This window comes from Doryrhamphus excisus, linkage group LG18 (genome assembly GCF_037039965.1).
Source record: "Doryrhamphus excisus strain RoL-2023G ecotype Guam linkage group LG18, RoL_Dexc_Guam_v1.1, whole genome shotgun sequence".
NCBI classification, from domain to species: domain Eukaryota; kingdom Metazoa; phylum Chordata; class Actinopteri; order Syngnathiformes; family Syngnathidae; genus Doryrhamphus; species Doryrhamphus excisus.
Window position 1 is genome coordinate 6,228,590 of NC_136374.1, and position 26,642 is coordinate 6,255,231.

Sequence of the window (26,642 nt, forward strand, 5' to 3'; positions counted from 1 at the left end):
TTTACAATCAGTAACTGTTACATTTGTTCACTTCCTGCTTTCCATAATACAGTTTAAGGGTGTTTTTGTTTTTGCACCTCGTACCGAAGTACGAGGTGATATGACCATACAATTGCTTTGTTTGATTTCCTTACTCAATCCATTCCATAGTTTGATTCCACATACTGAAATGCTATGGCTAGCATAACGTAGTCCTAGCATAGAAGTGTTTCAAATGTACTTCTTCCCTGAGATCATATTTCTCCTCTCTTGTAGAGAAGTATTGGATGACATTTTTAGCTAATTGGTTATTTTTAGCCTTATGCATTATTTTAGCTGTTTGAAGATGAACTATATCAGCAAGTTGAAGTATTTGTGATTTTAGAAATAAGGAGTTAGTATGTTCTCTGTAGGCGGCATTATGAATTATCCTTACTGACCTTTTTTGCAGTACATTTAGCGAGTGAAGATTGCTTTTATAGTTATTAGCCCATATTTCCACACAATAAGTAAGATATTTGGATCATGGAAAGAATGGCAAGAAGTACAGTGAACCAAGATCTGGACCTGTTCTGCTTTTTCATTTCACTTTATACTAAAGTTCTGTTGCTGAAAACAATCACTTTTTCTACCTTTTCTTGACATTAATATATATGGGTCAAAATTCACCCCAACACCATAGATGTTTCTTTAGTGATTAATACTAAAATGAGAAAATAAATCAAACTAATTGATTTAAGAGATATGTTCTATATCCCTCAGTAATAGCCAGGTAACAAAAGAATTCAATTTATTAATATGATTCTTTTGAGGTTCATTTGACCATTTTTGGAAATTAAAATGGAGGGGTATAGTGACAAAAAAGGCCTACATGCCCACACCAAAAGTATTAAAAGCAACATTTTCATGGATGAGGAAGCCTAAGAAGGTAACCAAGACATGAGAAGCAAATTTGATGGTAACTTATTGTTTTTAGTGTATTTTATAGCTGATTTAATACACAGGTCAAAACCGACCCGTTAACATAAGAGATGATACCAGAAAGCTAATACAAGAGGAAGGTTAAGATCATTGCTGATGACCAAAACCATGTTGGGGAATAATCCGTTCCAAAGTGTTGCTACCTCTTCCTCTGGGGAGCAAGTCAATCTGTCTTGGAGAATTCATAAAAGCTGAAAAAAGAAAGGAAAACCACCTCCATGCTCGCTCTCCTTATGTCTACTGGCACCAATTTCATTGGATTGATCTCAGATTGAAAAAGCTGCCAGTAATTACAGCCCAGCCGTCTTTACACCAGAGGAAGACCATAATTGTATTTCAGAAAAATCAGAAGATTAGCAAAGGGATTTTACACAAACCAGCAATAAAGTCAAATACCACACGACTGCTAACAAGTTCAAATTGAACTAGTTTGTTTGCTTTTCAAAATGATGGAAGCTGGACCTCCGCAAAGGCTGCACCCATTGGGACAATACTACTTTCTTTCCATTCACAATGAATCCATACATAAATCATACATGCAAGCAGAATGGTCAACCAAAACATACCAAAGACATATGTTATTATTTATTTCAAAAATATTCTGGCCACTTTATATTGAAATTGATTGCACATTTTGTCCAAAAAAGGTTTAAATATAATACGGACATATTAAATTGCATTTAAAAATGAATAGAATTGATTATACATTTAGAATTGATTATAATATATACTACATTACTGTATATATATATATTACATTATAAATTAATCTATGTAATAAATGTATGTATGTATCAATTGTTGTGATATAAAGATACATATAAATACACATTTACAATTGTTTAAATATTTTAATTTTTAAACATAGATTTAAATCCGTTTTTTAAGCAATATTTTTATTTGAATGCAATTTTGTTTTATATTTAGTTTTATACAATAATAAATATAATATGAAAATATTAAATGGTATTTACAATTTTCATATATATATATAATTTTCCCAGCTGTCTTCGGGCGCGAGGCTGGGTACACCCTGGACTGGTCGCCAGCCAATCACAGGGCACATATAGACAAACAACCATATATGTTTTATTATCTATATGAATATATAATATGCTATTCATTTTATGTATATTGCATATATACTATATATAAATACATTTATATTTATATATTAATACAGTTATTTATAAATAATTTTTAAATAATATTTGCATATACAGTAGATTTTAATATATTTTGATAATAGTTTTTAAATAGTTTTCAAATAAAATACATGGTTATGTTAATACACAATCTCTCTTTTACATTCATCCTTGGAGGAGGTAAAAAAAAATGGGGGGGGCAGTGAGGTCGGGATACCTGATGGGCGCTCCACGGGACTTGGCAGGCTTGAGCAGGACGGTGATGGTTGACTCGGTCTCGTTCAACGGCGCCTCGGACTCGTACTCTGGCATGGTGGGGGCTGGGGGAGAGGACAGCTTTGGTTGATGACTAACTTATAATCATAAAAATGAACATAGAATCAAATCTATGGCCAGAAAGCACAGTGATTGTGTCTATTATTCCGAACTAAATGCTAACATTCCGCTTTTCCGTGACTGATGAAAGTGAAGGTTTCCTCTTCCTGAACTTATGAATGTCTGCCATGTTGTCATCATGAATGTCACCAATGTGTGAACTGGACCAGAGCATCCACATTTTTCCCACATTGCTGTGGCATTTCGGTAATTAACAACCCCAGCCCCCACGCCCCGGCCACCCCACCCTCACACCATGCATCTATCACCATTTTATCTTCGGACTTCTGAGTGAGATCAACAAGATTGGCCATGGCGTGACATTTCCAGCGAGCCGTCCGTGTTCCACACGTGGATGAAACTTTTTCCCATCTTCTTCTTTTGATACTTCCTGTCTCTTGGCAACACGTAGAAGAGGATGATGGAGGAATGGAGGTTCGCTGGAAAGGTCACGCTGAAGATGTGTCAACGTCAATAGTGCAGGATTGAGGCCGACAAAGACATGGTCTAACCACAACTCAACAAGACCAGTCGGACCCTGTTGGGTCTAAGGACAACCAGAACTCATCCAGGAGGAGTGCGTGTGGCGCAAGTGTAAAATTAAATTGTGTACACCGCCAATGCAGTGACTCCTCCCACATTCCACCAGCAATACACAACACACGGCAGGACAGCGTATCCGACATTAATGCGCCTTGCCCGGCCATGGCGGGCGGCTTCACCCGCTCTACACTCTGGTTCTCTGGGTCACGATAGTCGTACGTGCTGCAGCAAAGGAGGAGGAATGATTTATGAGAATGATAATTCTAAGAATGATTTATATATATATTTTTTAAAGGCAATTATTTGTATTTGTATTTGGATTTGGATTTTTAATATAATAATAATAGTTTATTATTATTTATATAGTAATAATAATAATAATAAAATAGTATTATTGTTATTATTATTATTATTATTATTATTATTATTATTATTATTATTATTATTATTATTATTATTATTATTATTATTATTATTATTATTATTATTATTATTATTATTATTATTATTATTATTATTTATTTATTTTTATTTTTTTGTAATATAATAATAATAATAATAGTTTATTATTACTTATATAATAATAATAATAATAATAATAATAATAATGATAGTTTAATAGTATATTATTATTATTATTATTATTATTATTATATTATTGTTATGTTATATTTATATTATATTTATATTATTATAATATTTGTAATATTTAATTATATTTAATATAATTTAATATTAATTAATTAATCAATTAATAATGTAATGAAATTTAACATGAATAATTATTTTATTATTATTATTAATAATAATAATAATAATAATATAATAATAATTATTATTATTATTACTATTATGGGAAGTAAACAAAAGCAATTATTTTTTTATAATTGGAGAAGTAGGCTGGGGAACGATATATTATATGGGAATAATGTCAATCTCCAAGAGAAATTCACATTTTAAAGCAGCTCTTCAATATTACAAAAATTGAATATACAATTATTTTAAAAATATTTTTTTGTTAATGAAAAAAATGGGGGGAAAAGAGTAACTAGTAAAGTTCATTCATTCATTCATTTTCTACCGATTATCCTCACAGGGGTCGGTGGTGCTGGAGCCTATCCCAGCTGTCTTGGGGCGAGAGGCGGGGTACACCCTGGACTGGTGGCCAGCCAATCACAGGGCACATATAGACAAACAACCATTCACACTCACATTCATACATATGGACAATTTGGAGTCGCCAATTAACCTAGCATGTTTTTTTGGAATGTGAGGGGGGGGGAGAACATGCATACTCCACACAGAGATGGCCGAGGGTGGAATCAAATTCGGGTCTGCTAGCTGTGTGGCCTGCAAGCTAACCACTTGACCGCCGTGAAGCCTAACTAATAAAGTTGATACAAATAATAGTATTTTTCACCTATATGCCTAAAGCTAAGATGCTGTATCTAACCTCTTAGCATATCACATGTGTTGCTTTAGAAAATATAAAAATGACAAAGTTGCATCCTTTCATTTTTCACTAAGTGGCCCAAATGGAAAAAGTTTGGACACCCCCTAGCAACAAAAGAAAGAAGGGGGAGGATTCTGGAGGTGGGACTATTTACAATACAGTCATTTTTATTGCAAATGTTGATCCAAAATGTCAGGTTTGGAGGGGGAGGAGCGAGCCGTGTATGGAAAACGGGCGTATCGATTCCTTTTGGCCATTCACTGAGAACATTGAAACGTAAACCTCACCATTAGCATTTCATTTAGCAGTCATGAGTTCCATTGTGAAGCAAAGCAGACCTTCTAAGCGTAAAGAAATTATTCAGATCCACACTGGAGGAGCTTTTCTCAGCTCAGCTTTCAAACTTTACCGATATCCTTTCTTGTGGTGACATTTCGACTGTGACGTCGAAAGTCATCTCAAAATGGACTCTGTGATAGCCAAAAGAAAAACAGTCTATGGGGAATGTAAAAGGGAGCAAGGAAATGTCACCAGAAAGCAACCAGGACACGTGAAAGTCTCACCTGCTATCTTGGTGGTGATGCGGGTGGTGACGGGTGGGCCGGAGCCTTTACTGGTGGAGGCTTTGAGCGTGAAGAAGTAGGTGGTGCCCGGGTAGAGGGCTACAAACAGGTGGTGGGTCTCGTTGGTGGGCTTGGTCACCTTTCCCCACTGGGTGGTTAAATCAGCGCTTGGGTCCAGCGAGCTCAGGCCCTTGTAGGTGATCTGGAGGAGGACAGGACACTTTCAGGACACTGCAGCTGAATGGACATCTTGGAGAAGTACTCGCAATGAAAAGAAACTCTTAGAAACAAGCATTCATAACCCCACCTACGGATTAGAGCAGGGGTCTCAAACACGCGGCCCGCGGGCCAAATGTGGCCCGCAGGAAACTAGTTTGAGGCCCCGCCTTGATATGAAAGTTTAATGCTAGTGCGGCCCGCGCAAGTTTGATATGGATGCTGTATGGTATCATGTACCCAGAAAAAATTATTACGTTTGATTAATGTTCATGTTAAAGGTTAAATAACTGTTAATAGTTATCCTCCCTATCCGTGTGGAAGTGGTATGTTTTGGGCTATTTAGGTTTAAAGGAAATAACTTGAAGGCTACCATTTAGGTCGCTAGCTCTCTAGTTTGCGAGTTAGCATGTGTCTGCAGTTGTGTTTTTTTTGTTTGTTTAGTTGTGTTTTGTCATGTCTACAGGGCTCTAATAATGCTTTGTTAATTTTAATCAGAAAAAAATAATTTGTCTACCCACCAACTATATGTGGTTTCGTTTTATTATTATTATTATATTTATTTATTACTGATTGATTGATTTTCTTTATTCTTGATTTGTTTATTTATTTTTCATCTTATTTTGTGTAGAAAAATAATAATTAAGACATTTGAGAACAGTGGAATGTTTTATCAGAGCTTTTCTTGTAGAGAATCAGAACCAAAGCAAAGTTTATTCATTTTTCTGTTTTTAATAAATGCGTTTTTTGTTTTTTTTTGGAAAACCTCATGCGGCCCAGTCTCACCCAGACCCTAGTTCCAGTGGCCCCCAGGTAAATTGAGTTTGAGACCCCTGGATTAGAGTCTCCAGTTAACCCAACATGCTAGTTTCTGTACGGCCCCCGCTATCTAACTAGCTCATCGACTGCACTCGACTAAATTGTCATACAAATCAATTTAGCACTTCAAGCAATCCCCATTCCCCAAATTGACTCGGGGCCACAAACCCAGCAGACGCACTCCACTAAAGCGTCTGTCAAAAGAACTGTCAGTGTGCGGCGCCATATTGCCCTGGGCTAGCTTCCAGTCGATGACCACCCACCACAACACGCACACACACACAGTCTCAGTCGTCAATGTGGATGACAGAACTGACGGACGGGGGTAAACACATTAATAGTTCCAGCCCAAACACTTCCTCATGTGCGTTTGTGTGCACGACGCCTCAATGTCAGCCTGAAAGTCAGAAAATAGGGAGTGTAGAGGCAAAACAATCCACACACTAACCCTAACCCTAACTCATAAATCATACAAAAAATGAATCAAATTTTCCCAATTAAAGTAAATCCACTGAATCCATTCCAATATGGAGTACCCGGAAAAGACACAGGAAAAACATGCAAACTACTGTGGCCTACATGCTAGCCACTGTGTGGCCCTTGGTGCCCCATTCATTCATTTTCTACCTCTTATCCTCACGAGGGTCGCGGGGGTGCTGGAGCCTATCCCAGCTGTCTTCGAGCGAGAGGTGGGGTACACCCTGGACTGGTGGCCAGCCAATCACAGGGCACATATAGACAAACAACCATTCACACTCACATTCATACCTATGGACAATTTGGAGTCGCTAATTAACCTAGCGGGTGGCAAGGGCGGTCGAGTGGTTAGCCGCAGACCTCATAGCTAGGAGACCAGGGTTCAAGTCCACCCTCGGCCATTTCTGTGTGGAGTTTGCATGTTCTCCCCGTGCATGTGTGGGTTTTCTCCGGGTACTCCGGTTTCCTCCCACATTCCAAAAACATGCTAGGTTAATTAGCGACTCCAAATTGTCCATAGGTATGAATGTGAGTGTGAATGGTTGTTTGTCTATATGTGCCCTGTGATTGGCTGGCCACCAGTCCAGGGTGTACCCCGCCTCTCGGCCAAAGACAGCTGGGATAGGCTCCAGCACCCCTCGCGACCCTCGTGAGGAAAAGCGGTAGAAAATGAATGAATGAATGGTCCAAGTGGGCGGCGGCACGGCGGTCGAGTGGTTAGCGCATAGACCTCACAGATAGGAGACCAGGGTTCAATCCCACCCTCGGCCATCTCTGTGTGGAGTTTGCATGTTCTCCCCGTGCATGCGTGGGTTTTCTCCGGGTACTCCGGTTTCCTCCCACATTCCAAAAACATGCTAGGTTAATTGGCGACTCCAAATTGTCCATAGGTATGAATGTGAGTGTGAATGGTTGTTTGTCTATATGTGCCCTGTGATTGGCTGGCCACCAGTCCAGGGTGTACCCCACCTCTTGCCCGAAGACAACTGGGATAGGCTCCAGCACCCCCCGCGACCCTCGTGAGGGAAAGTGGTAAAAAATGAATTAGCCTAGCATGTTTTTGGAATGTGGGAGGAAACCGGAGTACCCGGAGAAAACCCACACATGCACAGGGAGAACATGCAAACTCCACACAGAGATGGCCGAGAGCGGAATTGAACACTGGTCTCCTAGCTGTGAGGTCTGCGCGCTAATCACTCCAACACCGTGCCGCCCAGTTTTACATCATATTGCTGAATTTTTAACTTAGTTAGCATTTTATTTATATAATTCAACTATTTAAGGGATATAATTTGTATGTTTTTGTTTTTTTTAAAGTACCGGTTCGGGCACTGCTTATCATTTCAAAAAAAAACAATATATATATATGTATATATAAAGATACCTAACTCTCCTAAGTACTACTGTGCCCCCCATAAGGGTTTACGAATGTACTTTCAATTCAAGTCTGTTGTTTTTAACACACCATCTTGTTCAGTGGTTTCTTTCAAGTCCAAGGTTTTAAAAGCCTAAACTGGTCATGTGATGCGTACCTCAAGACGACATTTGGAAAAGTCATCATCTGCATTGCGCTGCTGTTTGTGAGTGTAGTGAACGCTCCAGCAGAGGTCACCAGGTCGCCTGGGCCAGAATGGACACTCCATCTAAGCGTCTGCAAATGTGACGGTCTATTTCTTCTCTTTTTACCCTTTTTTTTTTCTCCATCATCTTTCTTGGCATTTAACTCCCCCGCGACAAAACAAGTAAGCGCCTCTCAGATTGAGCCACGCGGGACAAAACCTTTGCCCAATGAAACGTCGCTCTGCAATGGCACACAAAGCGCCGCTGCAGATACGGACGCCGGCCCGCCCCCTCAGCAAAGCAATCAATAACCATTTACAGAAGCTGGATTGAAAGGCTGTACAATAAAATATCATCTATTTTATCTACGCTTGCATGGTGTCAGGAATCTCTCAAAGTTTTTTACGCTCAACGTTATTGACTGAGTCATCCTCTCAACACCAAACCCCCAACCTCCCAATTTATCTTCATAACTTGGTCTCCGTGGATGATGGACTCCATCCAGCCACACGCACACAAGCATTTGTAAAAAAAAAAAAAAAAAGAAAGGAAAAAAAAAAAGAAAACGAGTTAGAATGAGCTAGCTAACAATACACATCATTGGGACCTAACTAATTGAACCCCAAACATTCATTCATTTTCTACCGCATTTTCCTCACGAGGGTCGCGGGGGTGCTGGAGCCTATCCCAGCTGTCTTTGGGCGAGAAGCGGGGTACACCCTGGACTGGTCGCCAGCCAATCACAGGGCACATATAGACAAACAACCATTCACACTCACATTCATACCTATGGACAATTTGGAGTCGCTAATTAACCTAGCATGTTTTTGGAATGTGGGAGGAAACCGGTGTACCCGGAGAAAACCCACGCATGCACGGGGAGAACATGCAAACTCCACACAGAGATGGCCGAGGGTGGAATTGAACCTTGGTGTCCTAGCTGTGAGGTCTGCACGCTAACCACTCGACCGCCGTGCCGCCCGGGTAGCACCAAATCTTTAAAAAAAAGGTTGTGCTAGAGAGCTAGAAAAGGAATCAAAAAAGGTACAAAAAGGTACTAAAAAAAAAGGTTGCACGTTTTTTTTTAAATAGTGCCAATTTTGAAAGAAAAGTACTGCCAAAATCCTAAAAAGGACCACAATGCACCTCATCTAAAAAAGGTGCCACAAAATCAAAAAAAAAGGAAGAACCACATCTAAAAAAAGGTAGTGCCAATTCTAAAAAAAAAAAAAAAAAGTACCCATGGTGGGCTGCCACAAATAAATAAATGAATGTACGGTAAACATGGTTGTGTATACGGCACTTTAACATACGCCCTAGCAGGCTTTATCATAATTAATGACTGCAGTTTATTAATCTTTCCCTTCAATAATAAGATGATTGTCTCATAGACAGACGCAGCCATTTTTTTAATAAGCTGTCAAGCTGAACGTTGTTTCCGATGATCCACTGTTGATTATTATCGAGCTTAATGACAGAAAGAAAGAAAGAAGTGGACTGCGTTCCGACCCTTGAAGGAGCTTACAAATACATTCCACAGTGTGTGTGTGTGTGTGTGTGTGTGTCTTTAGAGAAATAAACAATGTTTACGAGGCACCGCTGTGGGATGTGTGCGGCAGCAACGCTATTTCAATTCAGTTTTTTCCATTTTCCATGTTTTATTATTCTACGAGAAAAGACATCTTTGGACTCCCGTAATGTGCTTTGCTGTCTCTTACTCCTGCGGAACTTCCAATTGATCTTTTTACTTCTGTCCTTTTTATGCTTTGAGTTGATGCTCTCATCATCTGAAGCCAATAAAAGCATCGTTATTGAATAAAGCTTCCCTTTTGGCCATCTCCGAGGCCTCTGCAGCGGTTGTATTGTTGCCTTACTAAATCAGCCCGCTCCATTCTCTCTGAACTATTGATTAGAAATATGAATTCAAACAGTCGGAACTACACAATGATATTTTTTCATCCACATTTACTATCTTGTACTTTAATTTGAAATCTTGTCTGTTGCGTGCAGTGATAGTTTTCAAGACCGAGTAGTTGAAGCTATTACGTGTAAACCAGGGGTCTAAAACATGTGGCCCGCGGGCCAAATGTGGCCCGCAGGACACTAGTTTGAGGCCCCCGCCTTGATATGAAAGTTTAATGTTAGTGCGGCCCGCGCAAGTTTGATATGGATGCTATATGGTATCATGTACCCAGAAAAAATTATTACCTTTGATTAATGTTCATGTTAAAGGTTAAATAACTGTTAATAGTTATCCTCCCTATCCGTGTGGAAGTGGTAAGTTTTTGGCTATTTAAGTTTAAAGGAAATAACTTGAAGGCTACCGTTTAGGTCGCTAGCTCTCTAGATTGCGAGTTAGCATGTGTCTCAAGACCCTGCAGTTGCGCAATATGTTGTAAATAAAAAGAGTATAAATGTGACTATAGTCGTGTTTTGTCATGTCTACAGGGCTCTAATAATGCTTTGTTCATTTTAATCTGAAAAAAATAATTTGTCTACCCACCAACTATATGTGGTTTCTTAAGTTTTTATTATTTGCCGTTTTATTATTATTATTATTATATTTATTTATTCCTGATTGATTGATTTTCTTCATTCTTGATTTGTTTATTTTTCATTTTATTTTGTGCAGAAAAATAAAAATTAAGATATTTGAGAACAGTGGAATGTTTTATCAGAGCTTTTATTGTAGAAAATCGGAACCAAAGCACTGAAAAAGTTTGTATATTTTTCTGTTTTTAATAAATGCGTTTTTTTTTTGTTTTTGTTTTTTTGGAAAAACTGATGCGGCCCAGCCTTGCCCAGACCCTAGCTCCAGTGGCCCCCAGGTACATTGAGTTTGAGACCCCTGGTGTAAACACCACGGGTGCTCTGATCAGTCGGCTACCAATCGGTATCAGAAGTTCAGTGAAAAAGCATCATATCATATGCTGATCATCTTTGTCCACACTTGCAAGTGCAGATTTCACTCCCAAATTATCGTTATCGGTATCAGCAGCATAAAAGCCTGATTGGAGCATTCCCAGTAAACAAAGCATTATCTTGAGGTAAATGAAAGACACGCGTCTGAGCTCACAGGAAGCTGCACTGGGCACGCTCCCATCGGAGTGACGCCCACACAAGAGCACTGAATTAGAACTTAAACACCTCTTCATCCTGCACTTGTGTAACCAGAAATTATTATTTACATACTTCACACCTTGACGTGATGCTGAATTATTATTATTACTATTATTATGGTGTGAATACTGTTCACACAACAATAATAATAATTTCACATTTGCCATTCCCATATGACAACCCTCCTGTATTTGTACCGTCACATTCAAGTGAAAACATCAACGTCAGAAATTGTGGTCAGCATGCGGTTTGGTGCTAATCTCGCCAATAGCCTGTCAGATTTCGGTCACCTTCTCCTTCCAAGAATACATGCGAAAAAAAAAAAAAGGACAGACACTCTCAAGCTTCTCAACGTGATCCCCGCATGTAAGTACCGTGCATCCCATAATGCTCTGCTTCTGCAGCAGTTCCCTGCGGTGATGGCGTGATACTCAGCATTGTCTTTCAGCTGCAAAGAGCAAAATAAAACCAAAATAAACTGAAAGTTCTCCACTGTCGCGTAAGCTGTTCTCTTTTCACAACTTTCCTTTTGGAACGCAGCAGTCTCCTTCTCCTCCAATTTGGGATGTCACAGTCGTTCCTTCCGGCCAGATATGAATAGATGCAAACTCTCACTCACACAACAATAAACACCTGCAAGCTTTCTTTAATGGAACATTTGAGGGGAACGCATTATAGTCTCAACTGAAAAGTAGACTTTTGAAATGAAATGCATGCGGTGCAGACGAGCAGCTATGACTGCCTCACTTTTTGCTGTGCATGGTAATGGTAATGGTAATGGTAATGGTAATGGTAATGGTAATGGTAATGGTAATGGTAATGGTAATGGTAATGGTAATGGTAATGGTAATGGTAATGGTAATGGTAATGGTAATGGTAATGGTAATGGTTTTATTTCATTTGAACATGCATCAGATTACAATTGAGTGCATCCCATAATCAGTTCACAGTTCCACATGTCCAAAAGGAGTAGGAAGAAGCAAAGCTTATTAAATCCTACCCCTCCATCTGGTACTTTTACAATCAGTAACTGTTACATTTGTTCACTTCCTGCTTTCATAATACAGTTTCAGGTTTTTTTTTAATAATGTACCTCGTACCTAAGTACGAGGTGATATGAGCATCCAATGCCATAATGGGTACCATAGTAAGTGTCAATATAGTGATATTTATAGCACATCATGACTGGTTCAAGACTCTTCATCCTTGTATTTAGCAAACATCAACTGCTTGTATTGTTTCTTGAATTGGCTCATCGTTGTGCATTGTTTGATTTCCTTACTCAATCCATTCCATAGTTTGATTCCACATACTGAAATGTGATGGCTTTTTAACGTAGTCCTAGCATAGAAGTGTTTCAAATGTACTTCTTCCCTGAGATCATATTTCTCTTCTCTTGTAGAGAAATATTGGGTGACATTTTTAGCTAATTGGTTATTTTTAGCCTTATGCATTATTTTAGCTGTTTGAAGATAAACTATATCAGCAAGTTTTAGAAATTTTAGAAATAAGGAGTTAGTATGTTCTCTGTAGGCGGCATTATGAATTATCCTTACTGACCTTTTTTGCAGTACATTTAGCGAGTGAAGATTGCTTTTATAGTTATTAGCCCATATTTCCACACAATAAGTAAGATATGGTAGAACCAGAGAGCAATAAAGATTGTGGAGTGATTTCTGATTGAGAACAAATTTTGCTTTGTTCAATACTGAAATATTTCTGGCCACCTTATGTTGTATATTTGTAATATGAGGTTTCCAGCTCATATTTTCATCTATTGTGATCCCCAGAAATGTATTTTCGTTCACCCTTTCAATGTCTAACCATCTATTTGTATTTGCTGGTGCGTGTCCTTTCTGCTGTTACCAAACAGCATGATTTTAGTTTTACTTAAGTTCAAGGACAATCTATTATCATCAAACCATCTTTTTAGTGAGACCATTTCTTCTCTGACCTTTCTAATGATTTCGTCTGTACTCCCACCAGAACAAAAAGCAGTGGTATCATCCACAAATAATACCAACTTTAAGTCTTTCGTTATTTTGGAGATATCATTTATATACAAGTTGAACAGTTTTGGCCCCAGTATTGACCCCTGGAGAACGCCGCACCCTCGGCATAAAGGTAATTACCCATAGTTAAGGAAAAAAACTCAGCCATAAGAAGATTATTGAGTTTTTATCAGCCCACTGTAAAATAATAGCAACAAGAATGAATGAGTCAAAAAACCAACAACACATTTCCGTATCAGAGTTCAGTGCATGCTTTTTGAAGGTTTTGCATGGGACCAAGCACAACAAATGCAATGATCTATGATTTAGTCTACTGCCCCCTGTTGTCTCTGTTCTATCCTGCAGCAGACTCCTGCCTTGTTCTCCTGGTCTGCACACCTGTTGCCCATCAGCCATTAGGCCTTCTTATACCATTCCACTTCCATTGTTCCCCTGGCATGCCTCGTCCCGCCTGCACATTGCATGCTTCCTTGGTGCATGCTCTGGGGTCCTCAACATCTGGCACAAGTGCCACCTAGCGTAACACGTTTATTGCATGTACAATATTTGCATCTTACCGCTGACTTGTTTGGATAATAGAAAAGTAAAAAAGAGTTTTGCCTGCCAGATGAGATGCTGTCAGCCGACCAGGTTGCGGAGAAGCAACAGCCAATCAGGAGGGGATTTTGATGTCAACTGATTGACACCATTTGATGTTTGTGACTTGGATGGAACAGGGTGCCTCTTCAGAGAAAGACTGTACTTTGTTAAACCTTTTTTGGCCACTCATTTCTCTCTCCAGAGCCGGCATTGGAATTTTATGTATCTAGTCTTGCTCGAATTCAATTGTAAACTGTCCTCAAGACTCTTGGACTTATTTCACAGCTGTTGGAATAAAAGAATCTGGGCTTTAAATGTTGTCCAAGTTTCGCTGCATCATTACTGAACTTGAGAATGAGACTGACTCCCACAATGATGAGAGGGAACCTGACATTTGTGGAAATTGCTCAGCTGTCCCTCAGCTGAGGGAATAGATTCATAAAATACGGCAAGTACATTGTGAAAACCCAAATCTGGGTGGAGAAGAGCTGGTCCAAACAGTCTAATTAGAAAATACTGAACCTCCAGAAATAAATTTGCAGTTCTGAATCAGCATCTGAATCATACAATGTGAGGGCAAAATAAAGCCCAGCACAACACATAACAAAAACACAATCTCTGGTCTGCTCTCCGTCCCAAATACCTTCCGTTACTCATTAGACCAGCTAACCTGAGAGCGACAGTGTAATAATTCTTCCTTGCAGAGCTGCTTCTTTCCTCGTGCTCGCCCTTGATAAGCCTTCAGCGAGAAAAGCAACCAAACAGCCTCAACAGCCCAGTAACAGTTGTTATTTCTGCCTGAGATGAATCAACACACCAGAGCCGCACAAAGACCACAAGCCCGGGACCAACCATCATCAAAGCTTGTGAGCAGCTGGGACGCTAATCTTCCAACAGAGGACGCAACCTCGTCATCCGGCAGACCAACCAGCTCAATGCTACTTTTGAAACAGGAAGTGAATTCTGGACAAGTGGAGAGAGGAAGGATGTGTATGCTAATACACCTCATTAGCTTTTTACCTGACAAGCCATTTAAGCAGTTGTCCTTGTGACGTCTGGTGGGACGGAAAGATTGGGAATGGCCAGGATGAGTGTTTGCTGGCAGGAAGTAGTCGTTCCTGACAAATGAGCGTATAGTGGATAATTGTGTGTAGAGAAATGGAGATGGATGCTTCATACGCCACCGACTCTCCCTTAATGGTACTCAAAGAGCGGTGTGGCCTTGTTCATACACACACACACACACACACACTCCCATGACAGTATAAAATGTGCAAGACTATTCTTTGAGGGGCATAAAAGTGTCTTGCTCAAGGACACTTGGACACGGTCTCTTAGGGACACCCCCCTGCGCCCCCGCCCCGGCCCCAGCCAAGGGCCAGTGAAGCTCCTCCTTCAAGCGTGTTCATGACCCGCTTCATCGCACAATCCTCTTCCCAAAGAGCCCAGACAATCTCGCTGTTTCTCTGTCATGTCTGTTTCGTTTGACATTTTTAGAATACACTAGATCAGGGGTCTCAAACACGCGGCCCGCGGGCAAAATGTGGCCCGCAGGACACTAGTTTGAGGCCCCCGCCTTGATATGAAAGTTTAATGTTAGTGCGGCCCACGCAAGTTTGATATGGATGCTGTATGGTATCATGTACCCAGAAAAAATTATTACGTTTGATTAATGTTCATGTTAAAGGTTAAATAACTGTTAATAGTTATCCTCCCTATCCGTGTGGAAGTGGTAAGTTTTTGGCTATTTAAGTTTAAAGGAAATAACTTGAAGGCTACCGTTTAGGTCGCTAGCTCTCTAGTTTGCGAGTTAGCATGTGTCTCAAGACCCTGCAGTTGCGCAATAAATAAATATATAAATATATTGTAAATAAAAAGAGTATAAATGTGACTATAGTCGTGTTTTCTCATGTCTACAGGGCTCTAATAATGCTTTGTTCATTTTAATCTGAAAAAAATAATTTGTCTACCCACCAACTATATGTGGTTTCTTAAGTTTTTATTATTTGCCGTTTTATTATTATTATTATTATATTTATTTATTACTGGTTGATTGATTTTCTTTATTCTTGATTTGTTTATTTATTTTTCATCTTATTTTGTGTAGAAAAATAAAAAGTAAGATATTTGAGAACAGTGGAATGTTTTATCACAGGTTTTTTTGTAGAAAATTGGAACCAAATGAAGTTTTAATTTTTTTTTTTAATAAATGCGTTTTTTTTTGTTTTTTTTTTGGAAAACCTGATGCGGCCCAGTCTCACCCACTGATCCCCAAGTAAATTGTGTTTGAGACCCCTGCAGTATATCCTCGCTTTTACCTTCCGGGACCACCAGTGAATGGCGAAAAACCAAGAGTTGATATGGCCATGAAAATGTCTATTTTGGACACACAACTTGCTACCCCTGCCCTCACTCCAAAATGTAACGTTGATGTTCTACGATTTCTCACAGGAACTATCTAAGCTGTATACTAGGCTGTAAAAAAGTATAGCAGTAGTAGAAAAAATACAAAACTGTGGGCTTTTTTTAAAGCAATACTGCACATTTTACTTGGACCTCTGGGCTTGCCAACATGACTTTCCATACCACCTACAAAAAATGCTTATTCCCTTCAATTAAATACAGAATAATGATTAAGTTATTATTAGAGCCAGAGTAGCAAGTGGTAGCTGTGTGAAGACCCTCTTGAAACTGCTGCTTATTATTATTATTATTATTATTCCGCGACTTTTCTTGCATTTTTAAGAGTCTTAAAATGCACAAAAACTAGCCAAAATTTGCAAGCACAGAGGACACATAAGAAAGGCTCAAGAACCAAACAGGAAGTGAGCCATTGTTATTTGAAGCAGCCAATCTGGGGAAAAAAAAACAGTGGTTGCACTTTAACAAACTTGCTCAATGTGTTCCATAATTTGATTCCACATGCTGGAATGCTGGTTTTCTCCGTGTACTCCGGTTTCGGAGTATATAAAATACATATGTAAGTCATGTGACTGTGTTGGAATGTACAGTGGTCAGTAGCATCCACAAACGAGAAACAAACCCAACCAGGATTGTTGAGCTCTGCAGTCTACTGAGTGACATCGGAATATTTTGCATGCTTTTTCCTCCCGTCTTACAGAGCTCATAATTGCAGCCGTGCAGAAACTTGAACCCTTTTACCGATTGAGATGTTCCTGCGGGAGTTGGTCCACACTAGGCTATGATGAGTAAATGAGTCGGGCCGGCACAAAGGCGCTGAGAGTCGACACAGGTGTAAGCGATAGCGCGCTATTCCCCTGCAGGCCAAAGAGGCGACATGACGGAGTAAATGGGGTCGGCAGCTCAAGGACTTGAAAGCCCAGCTAAACATCATCCATCATTGACAATGCAACAATGCCACACGGCAGACAATGAGCCATGGAAGAGTCATTTTCTATAACATTTAAGATATATTTTGAGCCGTGAATGCAAAAACAATACTTCCACATGCAGCCTCTCCCCCAAGTGTGATGCTGCTGAATCAATGATGTCTTTTGTGAGCACACCAGAGACGGCGGCAGAGATGCTCACAAGTTTGCGGCTGCTCTTTTTACTCAACGCAACAGCTGCATCACAACAACTCTCTGGAGTAAATGCCAAATTGCTTGCCGGTATTGATTATGGTGATTGATTAAAGCCCTGCGTGCAGACTACAGCGTTTGGTTATTCACAGTAATGACACAACTTTGTGCTGTGATAGCTGGGAGCTAGAATGTGATGAGTAACAAGGTATGTCTGCAACATCTTTATCAGCGTCGACTCTTTGGAATATACAAAATATTTTGGAATATAAGACCGGTGGCCTAAGGATATGAAGTCATAAATCATAAGTCGGAATGGATACTTCACAAGGGCTTTATTAATCCATGGGCTTGACAGACTGTTCTATGCATCTACAAGGTCTATATATATGATCTTATGATCAAAGTAAAACTTTTATGGTTTTTATAACACAGTTTGACCATAATCAACCAGGAGTCGAAGTTTGTGGAAATGCAGGGGTGTAGCAGTTGATGTGGCGCCACAAGCGGCAACAAAGTTTCAGCAGGAATGGGTATTATTCCAAATAATAACCAAAGTTATTTGTGCCTACTGCCATTGTGAGTTGAGGTGTCGAGCTTTAAATGGCAGAAAGAAGAGAGCATTTATATTGTAATTTCTACAGTGGTACCCTGGCATCATACAAGTGTCCTAACTAACGAGTGGTTTTTAAATGCAAGCTGTCTATCGGCTCATTCTTTGCTTTGAACTATGACCTCAAATTTGGGTTACGAGTTGCACGTTACCGGCAGGCATAGCAAAAGACAGCTATTTCCCGGGGCTTGTGTCAGGGGCTATGCAAACGGCAACTTTTCCAGGTCAAAATAGCAAAGTATTTCATCACTTTAGCCTCTCATCTGCATGGAAACGCTGTTCTAGATGACTTGAAACAGTATTTTTAAAAAACGCTTTCCAGAGTGGAAAAATATATGGAAACAAAAACGCCTACAATAGACGTAGCGTATGACGGGTAATGCATTTTTCATGAGTACGAACATAAAACACGTATGTTTACTCGTGTTCTGTGATTGGCCGGTCATACACCGACTCTACAGACTCTACAGGCTGCAAGCAGCAGAACCCTTCCTTCCTTCCTTACTTACTTACTTACTTACTTACTTACTTCCATCCTTCTTTCCCATCCTTCCCATCCTTCCCATCCTTCCCATCCTTCCCATCCTTCCCATCATTCCCATCCTTTCTATCCTTCCTTCCTTCCCATCCTTCATTCCTTCCTTCCTTCCCATCCTTCCTTCCCTTCCTTCCTTCCCATCTTTCCATCCTTCCTTCCCATCCCTCCTTCCCATCCCTCCTTCCCATCCTTCCTTCCTTCCTTCCTTCCCATCCTTCCTTCCTTCCTTCCTTCATTCCCATCCCTCCTTCCCATCTCTCCTTCCCATCCCTCCTCCCTTCCCATCCTTTCTTCCTTCCTTCCTTCCTTCCCATCCTTCCTTCCCTTCCTTCCTTCCCATCCTTCCTTCCTTCCCATCCTTCCTTCCTTCCCTCCCTTCCCTCCCTTCCCTCCCTTCCTTCCTTCCTTCCCATCCTTCCCATCCTTCCCAACCTTCCTTCCATCCTTCCTTCCCATCCTTCCTTCCCATCCCTCCTTCCTTACTTCCTTCCTTCCCATCTTTCCTTCCTTCCTTCCCTCCCATGCTTCCTTCCTTCCTTCCCATCCCTCCTTCCCATCTCTCCTTCCCATCCCTCCTTCCTTCCCATCCTTTCTTCCTTCCTTCCTTCCCATCCTTCCTTCCCTTCCTTCCTTCCCATTCTTCCTTCCATCCCATCCTTCCTTCCGTCCCTCCCTTCCTTCCTTCCTTCCCATCCTTCCCATTCTTCCTTCATTCCCATCCTTCCATCCTTCCTTCCCATCCCTCCTTCCTTACTTCCTTCCTTCCCATCTTTCCTTCCTTCCTTCCTTCCCATCCTTCCTTCCTTCCTTCCCATCCTTCCTTCCATCCTTCCTTCCTTTCTTCCTTCCCATCCCTCCTTCCCATCCCTCCTTCCTCCCTTCCCATCCTTCCTTCCCATCCTTCCATCCTTCCCATCCTTCCTTCCCATCCCTCCTTCCTTCCTTCCCATCCTTCCTTCTTTCCTTCCTTCCTTCCTTCCTTCCTTACTTCCTTCCTTCCCATCCTTCCTTCCCATCCTTCCTTCCTTCCTTCCTATCCTTCCTTCCTTCCCATCCTTCCATCCTTCCTTCCTTCTTTCCTTCCTTGCTAACCACTCAACCCCAAGCAGTACCGGTGTGTGGGTAGGGTGGAAGGAAACTTTCACACACATAGCTTTGCAAAGAACTACTGTATGTAAAAGGCCTTTATTAAGTTAGAAAGTCCACATGTTTTTGCCTTTACTTTCATTATGTATGTCTGAGCATGTTCAACGGCCCTTTCATGCGGCATAGGTCACCAGACGTTTATTGAACTGCAAACTAGTCCATAAATTCAAAAGGGTTGGCAACCACTGCTGTAAATGAACAACCTGCATTAACATTAAAAAAGCGTCCAAAGGCAGTGCCTCGCCAGTCGTGAATCTCACTACACGTCAATGATTGATACAAGCCTTGGAACATGAATGCAGGACTGAATGCTGGACTGGGACCAACGTGTGAGGTGCCTTCTGAGTGCAGTTCTGATCAAATACTAGTAAATTACATTCAATCTTATGCTATACTTTTGTGCTTGAAATGACAAAGATTCCAAAGTCACCTTTGGCAGCCCTGGTTGTGCGGAATGACAGTGACATTTCTCCAGCTGTCAATCATGCGTCACATGATATTTGGCCAAGAGTTGCTCTTTGCTGCCGCATTTCATTGACATTCGGCGCTCGCTTCCTTTCTGAGTGCATCCCTGTTCTCTTTTTAGGTGGTCTTCACAACAAATCGGCAGCACAAAAGGAAATCAATGGAGGAAATTTCAGATGTAGCTAATTGAAGCCACAAGACGAGGCGGTGCACGGAAGCTCTTTGACTTATCGGTTGCTCGGCGAGCCTCACCCTTTGCTTCACTGCTTTGATCTAATCGATGTCGGAGCCGGCATCTGCGGGGTTTGCAGGTATCTGGGAATAATAAAGAACCTGCAGGGGGGAGGGCAAGGTGGCCGATGGGAGAGGACCCCCCTCATGCTGGGATGTTCTGATGAGTGGATCAAAGATGGGATTGACGAGGTCATGATCCGTGGGTGGCATCACCAAACCGTCAATACCGAATCCATGAGGAGCCGTTGAGGATGAAGCAAAAACATTTACTTCATTGATTCCCGAGGACGCTTTCGGCTTCACATAAGATGAAAGTGGTGTCTACATCCTGCTGCTTCCGTACACAAATGAACTTCTCTTTAGTCCGACCACCTTTTGTCCTTCCACCAGAGTCTAAACTACATGTCAACATCCTACTTTGTGCGCTGGAAAAATAACAGGACCTTTAGAGTTCCCTCAGGAAGGCACCCCAACACCATAGGCAGGAAGGAACATACAATTATCCAAAATGTCTTTCCATAATTAAGATTTATGGACAATTACATTCTCTACTTAACTTCTATACTTGATTCCCCACTGTACGTGTATTTGTGATCAGGTATTTTGGTACGGAACACTAGCAGACTTGCCAACCTTGTCGGAACTTTATGTGTACTCACACCAGATTTTATACATTAATGTTCAAATTGTGTTGAGCTGTTAAAAAACAGAATGCTTAATAAACTAAGATTAGCCAAGAGCAAACATATTATCCAATCTCACATTGATAGGTGCATTAAAAACTTTGAAATGGTCTTTCAAAGATAAAACATAAGGTGGCCAGAAATATTCCAATATTGAACAAAGCAAAATTTGTTCTCAATCAGAAATCACTCCACACTCTTTGTTGCTCTCTGGTTCTACCATATCTTATTTATTGTGTGGAAATATGGGCTAATAACTATAAAAGCAATCTTCACTCGCTAAATGTACTGCAAAAAAGGTCAGTAAGGATAATTCATAATGCCGCCTACAGAGAACATACTAACTCCTTATTTCTAAGATCACAAATACTTCAACTTGCTGATATAGTTCATCTTCAAACAGCTAAAATGATGCATAAGGCTAAAAATAACCAATTAGCTAAAAATGTCATCCAATACTTCTCTACAAGAGAGGAGAAATATGATCTCAGGGAAGAAGTACATTTGAAACACTTCTATGCTAGGACTACGTTATGCTAGCCATAGCATTTCAGTATGTGGAATCAAACTATGGAATGGATTGAGTAAGGAAATCAAACAATGCACAACGATGAGCCAATTCAAGAAACAATACAAGCAGTTGATGTTTGCTAAATACAAGGATGAAGAGTCTTGAACCAGTCATGATGTGCTATATATATCACTATATTGACACTTACTATGGTACCCATTATGTCATTGGATGCTCATATCACCTTGTACTCGGTACGAGGTACATTATTAAAAAACAACAACTTTAAACTGTATTATGGAAAGCAGGAAGTGAACAAATGTAACAGTTACTGATTGTAAAAGTACCAGATGGAGGGGTAGGATTTAATAAGCTTTGCTTCTTCCTACTCCTTTTGGACATGTGGAACTGTGAACTGATTATGGGATGCACTCAATTGGAATCTGATGCATGTTCAAATGAAATAAAACCATCACCATTACCATTACCAATTAATCATAGTTTAATTGATGGCCAGCCCTAAATCTGTACTGTCTATGAAACATTTGCAGCATTTCCAGAAATGCTGCAAATGTTTAAAGAGCATCATTTCTTTTGCCATGACTTTATTTGAATGCATACCGTTTTGTGCTGTTAGTTTGTATTGACTTTGTGAGTGTTGACTGAGGGTGTGTAGCTTTTTTTTTCTCTCAGATTTGAAAACTGGGTCAGGTGGATATGTTTCAGGCGGGAAAGTTAGTTTTGTTGCCTTTTATGTTACCATCAAACACATTCTGCAGACATCCTGTTGATGGGCTCCTTGCTCTTTACTCCATGGGAGCTTTGCGATTTAGCTTTGCAATTATCTTTTTTCCTTGCTAATTTCTACGATGTTATGTTGCATTGCTTCTCACGAGGTTCCACTCTTTTGCTGTGTGCATGCTAGTGCTAGTGGTAGTCCGCAAAACATACACAGGGTTAGGGGTTAGGGTTAGGTATAGGAGTGAAGGAGGTCTTGGTAGCTTGTACCAAAACCAAATAACTGGAGAACGGTACGTGCTACGGCATTTTTCCCGAGGCCGACTCCCCCCCCCCATAAGTGGGCACAGGCTTTCATTTGGGACCAACTTCCTGTGAGCACCGGAAGGGGGCGCAATTGGCAATAAACGTGATTGTATGACTAAAAGAGATCCCGTTTTGTTCAAGCTGTTCTATGAAGCAACTTGGTGCTGAACCAATGCACAGAGTGAACCCTCGTGCTGCCTTTTTTTGGAGGCCAGAGACGAGGAAAACAGGCATGGCAATATATGGAATCCGGAAAAATGTCCAGTTCATTTTTTCATCATCAGTCTCATCATGTTATGATCTCATGCCACCGCTATTTAGTCATTCCAATGTCATTCCAAGGTGTTTTCCAAATACCCGCAAAGAAACACGCACCATGTCCTCGCGTTTCAAAGATTTTGAGCTATTTGACACGCCGCCCTTCAAACTATCATCTTTATTCTCCTATTGCTCCTTCATGGCGTTGTCTCTCCTATCTTTCATAAACAGCGAGGGTCTGTACTCCGACCCCATTAGATCCCTGACGATGCTTGCTTTAATCCCATAATTAGCTGCAATTATCCTCGAACATTGAAGAGACGTGATGTAGTGATTTGCATTCAGGTGGTAGTGCTTGGCTCATTCAGGACCTTTATCTTCTCCTCTGGTTCTTCTCATTCCGGCTTATCTCTCCTCACAGTTCTCCACCTGCACCCTCCTATTCCTATCCTATCTCCTCCCCCCCTCCTCCCTGTCTTTGTCCACAGACCAGATCATCTGGTCTCCCTCCTCAAAAGCGACGGGGGCAGAGTAGGGTTAAAAAGAGAAAAGACAAGAGACAACAGAGCAGGATGGGATGTGACAAGAGCCCCTTTAGATGTTGCAGATGATGCCTTTAATCCCCACAATAGCTGCAATTATAGTAATTATCCCTAATAGCAGCGCATTGTGTGCAGGCTCTGATAAGTTTAATAGATTATGCCGCGTCCCGCCGCCTCCGCCGGCCTGAGCGCTGAGAAAGCCGAAATTTATGTTAATGAAGGAAACCAAACCAAGCAAAGCTCCTGAGAGCTGCACAAATTGCTTCTCAAGCAGTGGGTCGAGGGCCAATGGAGGCCTCAGAGACCGTTTTGAGTGGTCTCCGCCGTGCACGAAGAGACAGGAGATTGAAGTAATGGTGGAGGAAATGTGCGCCAGAGAAAATAGAGGCAATTTTGTGAGAAGAAGATGGCGGCAGACGGAGATGGCTTGACAATATAGACACAGGAGGATTTGCAATACAACATTAACCTTCCTCTTGTGTTAGCGTTCTGGTATCATCTCTTATGTTAACGGGTCGGTTTTGACCCATGTATTAAATCAGCTATAAAATACACTAAAAACAATAAGTTACCATCAAATTTGCTTCTCATGTCTTGGTTACCTTCTTAGGCTTCCTCATCCATGAAAATGTTGGTTTTAATACTTTTGGTGTGGGCATGTAGGCCTTTTTTTGTCACTATACCCCTCCATTTTAATTTCCAAAATGAACCTCAAAAGAATCATATTAATAAATTGAATTATTTTGTTACCTGGCTATTACTGAGGGCTATAGAACATATCTCTTAAATCAATTAGTTTGATTTATTTTCTCATTTTAGTATTAATCACTAAAGAAACATCTATGATGTTGGGGTGAATTTTGACCCATATATATTAATGTCAAGAAAAGGTAGAAAAAGTGATTGTTTTCAGCAACAGAACTTTAGTATAAAGTGAAATGAAAAAGCAGAACAGGTCCAGATCTTGGTTCACTGTACTTCTTGCCATTCTTTCCATGATCCAAATTGTAAATGTGAAATCAGCCAATCAAATGAGTGAATTCACCTCACATGTCTGGACATTGTTTTTCTGCTGGTATATTGGAAAAGCGGTCAAAATGAGAATCCCCTGAAGCTTACATGATGAGAAGAGGAGCTGGTTGTCATTGTGTTGGCTAATTGTACACTTATGATTTCAGTTTTAGCTCAAAATATTGCTTCATAGTCATATTATTATAACCGGGTCGAAACCGACCCTAACAATACAGTGGTCATAATTTCAACCGGACCATTTTAAAATGTAGTAAGAAAAAATTTTTTTGGTTTTATTTTGTTGAAATAGAGTTTCCTGACAAAGTCAAAAGCCTTGATGCAATAAACAAATGTTATGTGATTCTTTTTATGCATTAAAATATAAAACAGGTCGGTGCCGACCCTAACACAAGAGGAGGGTTAAGAAGTTACTAAAGTGCTGCTGCTGCTTGGTGACATCATCTCTAAGCATTCAATCTGTATTTTTGACTAAACCATAGGAAGCCATACAAACACTGTAAGTGTGTTAAAATGGCTTCAGTACTGCTTTTTTGCTTTACTTGTACTCATCAAGTCCCTAAGTGATATACATGTAACAACACATGTGAAGGAACTGGACAATTTGCAAAAGTGTATTTTTTTCAATCACTGCCATTTTAACCCTCCTCTTGTGTTGGGGTCGGCACCAACCTGTTTTTACATCTTCCTACTCCTTTTGGACATGTGGAACTGTGAAGTGATTATGTGTTGCATTCAATTGCAATCTGATGCATGTTCAAACGAAATAAAACCATTACCATTACCAAAATTGGCCTAGGGACCAGACTGTATATTTGACAAATGTACACGATTTTACGCATACTATTCTTAGTGGACGACTGTAACTAAGAACTATTTCATAACATGTTTTATAAATGTGAATGATTCTGTTTTTTTCTGGTTTATGATCAACCTGTATTAACATGAAAAACCTCCAAGTGCCTCACCAGCCATTATGAACCTCACATCAATGGTTACAGTCCATTAAAAATGATGTAAATTTGCATTTCACAGATGAAAGGACAGAAAACAAGTGCCAAGTACTGCTGCTGAATTGTCCCAATTTCCAAAAGCCAAGTCAAGATTTCAACGCAGGAATGTGTCTCATTGCCCAGAGTGAGTGTCAAAAAAAAAAAGCACTTTATTCTTTCGGGATCATTTTTGTCATCTTGGGGAGTAGCGAGACAGACGCAGTGACAGCCAAAGAGATGGAGGTCAATAATTCATTAGTTGGAAGGTTCAACTCAACTTTAGCCTGAAGAAACCATCTCCCACACACACACACACACACACACACACACACATACATACACACACAGACGTCTATCCCAGTCAATCCCTTCCCAAAGAGCACGTGAAGGCTGTCAGGGAGTAACTCCACGGACCACCCGCTTGTATTTCCACATAGTTCTTGGATCACGCTAAGAGAACTTTTTAATAACTTCCTCTGACTCTTCATATCTATTCCTGGATACGGGTCATACGTAATGTGAATGGAAGTTGGCATGAAATATTAATTTCCCACTGAGTAGGTCTGATATTTACTTAAGTATCCATAGACCCCTAAAGTCGTGTTTGGAAATATTGTTATTATTATTATATATTTGTACTGAGTGAGGTTGCAAAGACCTCTTGACCTCTAAGTTAAAACCTAAAGTACAGAAGACTTAACCACATCACTGAAAAAACTGGACCAGGTGTAACAAAGCACACTAAAATAATGGATGAACCACTTCAGCTAATCAACTGGCTTCCACAAAGACCACTTCATATCGGTGGATGGTTTGTGTTTGAGAACTGGTATGATGAAGGACTGCTGACTCACCTCGTACTGCGTGATGATTCCGTTGGTCTCATTGGGAGCCTTCCACTGGAGGAAGATCTTTTCCTCATAGGGCGTGTTCTGTAGGGACTCCATGGGCACCGAGCCAGGCACTGCACCAGAACATCAAACACGTCCACATGAGTACCGACTGGACATTGGACTTTTTATGTTCTCTAATCTGTTATCACCAGCAAATGATGGCAATTATTTGGAATATGACAATGAATGGTAATGGTTTAATTTCATTTGAACATGCATCAGATTACAATTGAGTGCATCCCATAATCAGTTCACAGTTCCACATGTCCAAAAGGAGTAGGAAGAAGCAAAGCTTATTAAATCCTACCCCTCCATCTGGTACTTTTACAA

The 26,642-nt window shown here is 40.4% G+C and overlaps 1 protein-coding gene across 13 annotated transcripts in view; it reads right to left on the reverse strand.

Moving 5' to 3' along the window:
* The window catches only part of ptprt (protein tyrosine phosphatase receptor type T), a 230,143-nt gene that overhangs the window by 102,921 nt on the left and 100,580 nt on the right, over positions 1–26,642 (reverse strand). For all 13 annotated transcript variants that reach the window (XM_058054365.2, XM_058054362.2, XM_058054361.2 and 10 more), the window contains exons 11-13: positions 26,274–26,383; positions 5,040–5,241; positions 2,323–2,425 (exon numbers count right to left, since the gene is read on the reverse strand). In XM_058054365.2, the coding sequence (XP_057910348.2) occupies positions 2,323–2,425; positions 5,040–5,241; positions 26,274–26,383 (415 nt within the window). The remainder of the gene's footprint in view (positions 1–2,322; positions 2,426–5,039; positions 5,242–26,273; positions 26,384–26,642) is intronic.